At 45.6% G+C, this 9064-nt stretch overlaps 1 protein-coding gene across 3 annotated transcripts in view; it reads right to left on the bottom strand.

The window, feature by feature from the left end:
* Positions 1–428: 428 nt before the first annotated feature.
* The window catches only part of OSBP (oxysterol binding protein), a 30231-nt gene continuing 21595 nt past the window's right edge, over positions 429–9064 (bottom strand). For all 3 annotated transcript variants that reach the window (XM_053311262.1, XM_053311253.1, XM_053311257.1), the window contains exons 6-14: positions 7302–7356; positions 5846–5977; positions 5350–5595; positions 4958–5078; positions 4395–4498; positions 4087–4182; positions 3518–3699; positions 2695–2915; positions 429–2337 (exon numbers count right to left, since the gene is read on the bottom strand). In XM_053311262.1, coding sequence (XP_053167237.1) covers positions 2195–2337; positions 2695–2915; positions 3518–3699; positions 4087–4182; positions 4395–4498; positions 4958–5078; positions 5350–5595; positions 5846–5977; positions 7302–7356 — 1300 coding nt within the window. In that variant the 3' untranslated portion in view covers positions 429–2194. The remainder of the gene's footprint in view (positions 2338–2694; positions 2916–3517; positions 3700–4086; positions 4183–4394; positions 4499–4957; positions 5079–5349; positions 5596–5845; positions 5978–7301; positions 7357–9064) is intronic.

The following is a 9064-nucleotide window of genomic DNA, read 5'->3' as shown; positions in this document are numbered from 1 at the left end:
AAAGCACTCACTGTCTAGCTTCAGTAAGCAGACAGGGATTTTTCCTTCCTTCACACGAAAGAGACATTGCTATGGTAAGCCTTATGGATTTCAGAAAGTGGCCTGTCAGACTCTGAGGTAAAACCAGAAGCCAGGCTGTTTCACCATCCCTCTCCTCACTATACACAGGGCCAGTCATTATATTAATGTAGGAGATGACCAAGCCACTAGGGTGTGTGCACTCACAAAATTTCCATCCCTCCACCACAGAATCAATACTGTCCCCGCCCCCAAGACACAGCAAGGAAAGGAGATAAATGTTATGAATTGTGTGGGGCATATCCTCTCTCACTTACAGCTTCACTGGAGAAACAGAGGAGGATAAACATACTGCTGAACCCTCTCAGTCAGCCCTGAGAGTTAAAAGAGAGAGAGAAAGTCACACACTGTTAGATATTTCAGGTTTTATTATTTAATTTAGTTTTCTTGGAAAAAAGACAATAAGGCAAAAAAAACCCAAAATAGAATTGCAGGGATAGTCTCTCTCTGAAAGCCTGCCATTATCCCATGCAAGGGAGAATCAGCCTCCACCAGCTGCAGAGAACAGGCTTTAAGCAGGGACCATGCAGCACAATGCAGAGACCCCACCCAAAGCCCCTTCTTTCCCACTAGGCAGCATGCCCTTTGCTGCTGGGAAGGCAGGGCTCATGGCCTCATCTCTCCCAGCCAGCAGCATGATTCCAATCTCACCAGCAACCAGCCCTGGGCAGAACCTTTGTCCTCTCTAACCCCCTTCAGTGGCTAAAGTTCAAATGGAAAGGAAAGGAACAAAACCAAAAGAAAAAAGAACAAATACAGAAGGAAGGCACCTCATTGTGTGATTCTTATTCAAGGGCAGGGTCTGCCTCTGCCCTCTAAGTGTGGGCCTGACTTGGGTAGCTTCTGTGCCCTTGTCCACCTCTACACAGTGGCAGCACCTTTTCAGCCTTTGGATCCAGCTTTGGCAGCTGTGCTCAGAGCTGTCCAAGACCGGTTTGGGAGTTCCCAGAACATCCTTATTTCTCCACAGAAAAAGGGACACCTGGCTTATGCCTGCACAGCATGAAGAGCCTCAAGATTGACACCACTGAGCTTTGGCTCCTGCCTCAGATGGATTTTTTATTTTTTTAGAAGGCAAGCCAAGCCAATGCTGACACACTTTCTGCAGAGCACCTCCCTAGATCTGGGACAATGGAGAAGATGTAGCAGGAGCAAGTATTACAAAATGGGGTCTAGGATGGGAGGGGGGGAAATCAAAACAAAAATTAGATCTCTTTTTCTCTCTACATATATATAATATACATATGAACAGGTGTGCATTAAGTCAGAGGTTGCTTGAGGCCAGGGCTTTAGGCAGAGGGAGGCTCTATCCTGCATCACAGCTCCCCCATCTGAGTACATGTGGGGAAGGAGCTGGGGCCTGATGTGAAGTCTGGATTTGAGAAGGGGAAACAGTAAGCTTAGTTTCCTTCTGCCATACAAACAGCTGGTGAGGCTCCAATGGAAGGATTCCACCATTGCAAGACCTATCCCCCTACCGCCCCCTCTTTAGGATTCAATTCAATGCTTTGCTTCTTCCATGAACTGAAAGATAATTAGGGCTCCTGGAGAGAACGGCTTTCCATCTATCCCCCTCCCCACAATGCTTCAGAAGCTTCATTTGTATAGCACCTTTCCTATGGGGGTGGGAGGAAGAAACAGGAGAGCAATCCACATGGTCAAAACTACCAGAGGGTCCCTGTACCTCCCCCAACCATCCCCATGGTGCATACATTCATGGTCGCAACTGCACTCCACTGGCCCTTCCTGATCTGAATGTAGAAAAGGGGGCCAATCTGTACAGCACCATATTGTTCCCCTTTTCCTCTCCAAACTCGTAGGGATGTGAGCAGAGTGAGGCTCTCATGGTGGGGAAATGGAGGAAGCCGCCCTCTACTTATACATGTCCCCAGCCAACCAGGGATCCAGACACCAACTTCAGCTTCAATCAGCTAAGGCAACCCAGCCAATCACCACCGCTGGATTCTGCTTTGGGTGATTGATTCAAAACAAGTGATTGGTTAAGACAGACAGATTCGGTGAGGAAAGCACTAGGCAGAAAGTCACATGATCAGCTGCTCTCCTCCATCCTTCTTCCCCTCCTCTTCCTCCTTGTAATAGTCCTGCTGCTTCCAGCTCAGAAGATATCGGGGCACATGCTCCAATCTTGTTTCTCTTTGCTTTCCCAGTAGCCGCCTCTGTACACATGGGCTACCTCCTTGGTGTTGGGATCCTTTTTCCGCTCAAACCACAGTGCCCTGTAGGGGTCATAAGAAGTTCCTGCACAGGGAAGCGAGAAGAAGAGAGAGAGGTGCTTAGTTTTCACATTTCATGAAACAGCCATTTGACCAGTATGGGAATGCAGTGTCACTTTCCCCAAAGAAAGGGAGCCACAGCTCAGTGACAAAGCTTCTGCTTTGCATGAGAAGGTCCCAGAATCAGTCCCCAGCATCTCCAGGTGAGGGACCTAGGTAGCAGGGCCAGGAAAGACCTCTGCTTGATCTTTTAAAGATTTTTTTGGAAGTCCAAGTACTAAATACTGGGCTAATATTATTCTGCTCTGGCAGAATAAGGCAGCTTCACAGGTTTATATTACGTTTTAAAGATCAGTAGAGGGATGAGTAGAACACCACCTACCATCCTCTGTTGCCTTCATGGCTTCAGCTTCGCGTTTTTTGCGGGAGATGCGCTGCTTCTCCTCTAGACGCTGCTTCTCGGCATTGGCTTCATCCCAGCGCCCATTCTCCATGAGCCTCTGGTCAGGCCGAAGCCTGCTGTCCGTGGGAGCAGTGCCACCTTCTGGGGCATTGAGAGTCAGAGCCAGCTCTGAGAAATAGTACATGTTCTCAGCATACTTCCTACACCAAGAGAGGAGAAAGAGGACTCAGAACAGACAGCATGGCACTGATCTGTTCTGGGAAGTGGGCTTAATCCTTGCTCTTCGAATGGCAGCAAGCAAGGAAGAATACTTGTATCTAGGGCCATCAATGCCTGCAACTCCACAATGCAAGCAGAGATATTTGTATCCCAAGAGTCCATTTTAAATAAAAGCAAGTATTTAGCTGTTCCAACTGTGAAGTTGGACTTCAAATGTGGGCAGCGCCTGCTGAAGTTTAATAAACCAGTGTGTGTGAGAGAAGAAAAGGGGCTGAATTGGACTTCTAGGGTTTGGAAAGCAAAACTTCAGTATTATGCATTATTTGGATTGCCCAAAGACTAATGGAACATACATATTGCATACATACCATTTAGCTCTTCTTGGTGCCCAAGTATGAGCTGGAAGTGGGGAGAGTATACAAAATCCTACTTCCTTTAACTAGAAAGGTGTATTCTAACCACTTTGTTGATCGTCCCTCCTGTCAACAAAAGCCAACTGAACCTACATTCATATTTGCCAGGCTCTCTCTCTAACCATAGGAAAGCATGGCTGCACATCAGCAACCCACAGGGAGCTACTCACGGGAGTGGGTTCCTCTTCCACAGCATGACCCTGCTGTCCTCTGCTTCATGTGCTCTCTGCCGACCTTCACCACCGTTCTCCATGCTGGTTGCTATTACCTTGAAACAGTCTATCTTCTCATCCCAGGTGCCCAACAATACAAAGTGCACCTTTCCTGAGGGATCTATCACTTCTCCAGTGACCTGTGATTGGAAGGAGTTCATCAAGGTCAATGGGCACAGTACTCTTGCTACTATCTTCCCAGCAAGACTACACACCCTAGAAAGACTGTGCTTTAGCCTTCCTCAAGCTAGCTCAAGAGCTGAAAAGCACCTCTCTCTCTTTCTTCTTAAAAGCAGACCACTAGCCAACACTCCAGAGAGCAGAGTTGTGCAAGCAGCATCCCAGAGTTACAATACATTCAAATAATGATCTCCAGAGCTGTTGTACATGTGGCCCCTTCACCTTATGGTACATGGCCCCTATTGCCATCAAACAGTGAAATGGCTTTCCCCTTGTCTGTCAGGGGGCGGTGCCTTCAATGTCCTAACCCCCCACCCTGGAATGATTAAGAGTGCATCATCTCTTACCTTTCTGGCCACATCTCTTGAGAAGTAGCTGTAAGGAACAAACTTGAGAATACACTTATCATTGGTCTTGTGGTTCAAAATCTCAATCTCGCCAGACTGGTGGGAAGAAGTAGTGAAGGGCAGCGTTAAGTAGGCTCAACACCATTATGCAACATACTAAAAACAGAGCTGTGCAATTAATGAGTAGATCCTCAAGAGTAACAAATCGATGGCAGATCTGGAAAATGGATCCCGGGTTCCAGCTCTACCTTCCAAGGGCACATTTGTCTCCAATACCATCTCACAGAACTTTTCGACTTTAGACTCACCTGGTCTATCCATAATTTGCCCACAATGATGTTGTGTACTGTGGTGGTGACTTTTTTCCATGTATAGTGATTGCCAGTTGCATGGAATATACAGTGGATGGTACCTAGAAACAAGAAGATGGTGCTTAGGAAAACTATACTGATGAAGAGATCCTTTGCAAGCCAAATGCTCTGGACAGGAGTATTTGACTTGCAAGATCTAGGTCCCAGATCCACTATGGATTAATCAATTCACCCCAAACTGCCCATTATATCAGTTCTCCAGAAATGCCCCTCTTAAGAGACCTCTGAAGAATGTACCAAATTTCTCAAAAGGGTGGAGCAAGGACAGATCCACTGAATGATAAGCCAAAGGTGCTTGATATATGATAAGCACACATTGCAAGGAACCTACCATCTTCCCAGATAGCCAAACTATATCTAGGAATAAGCTGGAAACCCCAGATTCTGATATAAAAATGGGGAGTACAGATGGAATCCAGCCTTCCAAAAGTCACCATTAGACTTCCGTGCCCTCCTAGAATAACAGGCTGTGGTAGTGGCACCCAGCAGTAAAGACTCACCAAGCGGCATGATCGAGAGGTATTTGCCACGGAATTTGCTGGTAATTTTAATTTCCTGGCGAAGGGTCCAGCCATGCTTGGATTCAGCATGATGGGCAGCAGCTGGAGGGTGGTGACTCACCTTAGGAGATAGGACAAAGAAAGTATATTCAGTCTTTCAACTAAGCCTCAAGGGATATGCAGAAGCAGCAATAGGGGCCAGCAGGGATGACATGGAGGCTTGGGCCTAATCCAGGAGGGCTATTCTTATGTAGGCTAGGATCTTAAGCAAACTTATGTGGAAGCAAGTTCCACTGAAGTAAATTCATATGCTTAACACAAATGTCAGGAGACTATCCTGAAATCCAGCATTCTAATTTAGGATCAAACAAGGAACAAGCTCTGTTCTTCACCTGCTCACAGAGGGAGCGGTAGCCATTTTCCTCCAGCCGGTCAAGCTCAAAGGTCTCCCCTAAGAGGGGGTTGAATGGCTTGCTAGTGCGGAAGACGGTGGTGGAGTAAGATGATACAGTAAAGGCAGCCACATAACAGAGTTGCTCCAGAGAGCTCTCACACTTGGCTGCCCGGTCTAACAGATCATGATATTCCAAGTCCTCCGTGAGGCGCTGCAGCATGGATAAGGGCTCATTGAAGTTAACCTGGAGAAATAAGAGGCAGGTTATCAGCAGAAGACCTCGTGTGGGACAAATTATGCGATGCAGAACTGAGTAAGGCAGACAAGCCATGAGTTTATACCATGTCTCATATCACAGAGACATTTATGGCACAGGGTCACTCAGCTTCATTCCTTGGGTCAAAAGGGAGACTGGCTTCCTTGTCTTCTTCCCCAGGGGGTATGGTACTAAAAGCCCCAGATCTTGCTACCCAAGCCAGAACAAGAGGACTCACTGGCATAGGGATCTTGGAGAGTTCCTTGCCAATACAGTTCTTCATGATGCTCCACAAGTTGAGGCTGTAATTCGGTTTGTAGGGAATTCGAGTTCTCTTTTCCTTCTTGGTATCCTCCAGTTGGTGCTTATACTTTGAAAGAAACAGGAGACTAATAAACCCAGGTGGAGATGGTATAGTTGTTCATGGAACCCTATCTAGTCTCTTGAAGGTTTCCACTAAACTATAAGCTTAGGGAAAAGTAAACATCTCTCCCCCTCTCCAGCATCTTGTCTATGTACTATGAGATAGTTAACTGTGCCTAGAATCACTACCCTAGTAAACCAAGACTTGTAATCCAAAATGGACAAAGATGTGGAGCAAGAATGATCTTGTGGTCAACATCACACTGCTTTTTCTGTGAACCTTCTTTCTATGGAAAGCAAACTAAATGCCACTGCACTTAAAACAAGTGTGCTTATCCATTCTGCATTCATTTCCTAAAGGGAAAGATTACTCCATTCAGGAAGCTTCATCTCAGGTTATATTCCAGAGCATGTTAAAATCTTGCAGGCAACATTACATGAGAAGGAACCACCTAGATTCTCTAATATGGAGAGCGTATTTGTCCTTGGTGAGACTGAAACGACAGCTCATGTACTCCTGTACTGTCACTATTACCGTGATACTCGGCATAAGCTCATCTCTTCAGATATTAGCTCATATCCAGGCTGTACTGATTCCTTTTACCTAAATTTCCTCTTGGCAGATCAGAATGACTCTAGATCCTGTAATGTGGCTAAGTTCTTACTTATAGCTAGCAAAATTCATTTAGAGCTTATTAAGAACTAAATATTCTATGAGATTTAACATCGCCCTGTATTAATTACATAATTTTGCTGTCTTGCTACCTTTATACTCAGTGTCATTCTGTTATTAGTGTTGACTAATCTTTATATATAGTTTTATGTCCATAGTTTTAACTTCTAGCTTCTTCTACTTATTATATTAGGTAATTTTATAGAGACTTTTTATTATTTTGTAGTAGTAGATTGAACCGTTTTTGTCTATTTTGCTACTGTGCTGACCGAAATAAAGACTATGCTATGAGTGGTTCTCAGACTTGAGTCCCCAGATGTTGTTGGCCTACAACTCATTGCCAAAGGCCACTGTAGCTGAGGATGATGGAAGTTGTAGGCCAACATCTTGGGACTCGTGTTTTAAGAAACCCGGACCCTGCAAAGACACGCCTAAGTTGGTTTTCATAAATCTGTTCCCACTGTATTCTGAATCCAGTTCTCCATGCGGACACTGACCATTTTAACATGCAGGGACCTCAATCTTAAGGCACTGAACTATTCTAGAAGCTTGTGGAAGATGCACATGTTCCAGTTTTCTGCCTCTGCAGGATCTCAAAGGCAACTGGTGAAAAGGATGGTAACCCCCTCCCTCCCCTCAAATCAAAGACATGGACTACCTGCTCATCAAGACTGATGTCACTGCTAGCACCACTGATGTTGCTTCCAGTTCGTCTAAAGGAGGAAGAGACACACCATGATAAAACTTTGGAAAGGGAACATGGATGCTCCAGTTGAGATATTTGTCCTAGTCAGAGAAATAATTTAGGGTGTAACATTAAAAAAGAACAATTTGACAGAACAAGACTGTGGTATCTACTTTGCCAGAGTGAAAAAGCACAGAGCAGTGTCACATATTAAAGATCTATTGCCCTGGTTGAACTCATGACCCACTGCCTACTAGAGCCTCTGAAGTCAGCCCCAGATGCCAGGCTTGAGCAGCGCCCAGCAGGAAGACCCTCTTGGTAGCAGCAAGTGATCTGCAGTGCCAAGAAAGACTACTTACAGGGTTGCTTTTAAGAAAGGTACACAGTGGTGCCTGTGTGGAAGTTTAGTTACATAATGTCTTGTATTAGAAGCGTATTGGTAATAGCTATTGATATGGACAGCTTGACCAATCCGGCAGGCTTGATGAGAGTTATAAAAAAGGCAGGCTGCTGGTTTTTTAAAGTGATGTTACAGTAAGTATTGCTATCTGTGCTGAAATTCCATAAGGGTGGTAAACATGTAGTGGGGTAACAGCTGATGCTGAGAAATTGATGGATTTCAACATGGATGCAGAAAAACAAAACACTCGCAGGTTGACGTAGTGGAACATAATGAAATCAGAATTCCTTGCTGGGATGGTCAAATAAAGTGCTCATGACTTGGTGGGAGATCCAATGAGAAAAAAGAGTAAACAATGGTCATCACAAGGCATAAAATGACTGAGCAGACTGTAAGGAGTGCTCTCAGATCTTCGCTGGAAGTCTGTGGCCCTCAGCCAGTTGAGTAACACAGCCTTGTTGCTTACTGCTCTGGATTGTGGTGAGTTCTGAAATAAAGCCTTGCTAGATAAGTACGATTCTCATCCTTTCTTGGTGGGTTTTTTGTTGGGTTTTTTTTAAAAAAGCTTGCTTGCCAGTAAGATTCTCTTCCCTACCTGAGACTGCTAGACACTTGCCTGACTCTAATCTGAACTTCTGAAAGTTGATGCTCCATCTGTCCTATAGCCAAGCTCAGTGTTGACCATCAACTATCATCTTAAATCCTTTCCAATTCTCTCACACCTGTACTGCAAAGTGGAACATTCAGCAAGCAGACTCCACTTGCAAGCTGCACACCACATGATCCCTAAAGCTGTTTTAGCTTAGGGGTCTGACTCCCTTGGGCTGGGAAGCTCCCTATGAGTCCTGACTGTGGTCAGCATTTGGAAGTAGAACCACTGCTGCTTTGGGGACAGAGGATGCTGCCTTACTCCCATGAATGGTCCTGCTCTGTCAGGAAGTGTTTTGTGGCTAGGCTCATATCACAGGGTGGCTGCTACACTCTGCTCAGGCTGGCCTCCTTTCTTTTCCTCAACAGGCAACCTCTTCAGCTTTCTTAAACACCTTGTTTTTTTAACACAGGAAGCTCCCATATACAGAGTCAGACCATTGGTCTATCTGGCTCAGTATTGTCTTCACAGACTGGCAGCAGCTTCTCCAAGGTTGCAGGCAGAAGTCTCTCTCAGCCCTATCTTGGGGACGTCAGAGGGGGGACTCGAAACCTAGATGCTCTTCCCGGAGCAGCTCCACCCCACAAGGGGAATATCTTATAGTGCCCACATGTAGTCTCCCATTCAAGTACAACCAGGGCGGACCCTGCTTAGCTAAGGGTACAAGCCATGCTTGCTACCACAAGA

Source organism: Hemicordylus capensis, chromosome 1 (genome assembly GCF_027244095.1).
Source record: "Hemicordylus capensis ecotype Gifberg chromosome 1, rHemCap1.1.pri, whole genome shotgun sequence".
In the NCBI taxonomy this organism is placed as follows: Eukaryota; Metazoa; Chordata; class Lepidosauria; order Squamata; family Cordylidae; genus Hemicordylus; species Hemicordylus capensis.
Note: the sequence above shows the minus strand (reverse complement) of the source record. Positions and strands in the feature narration are given on the sequence as shown.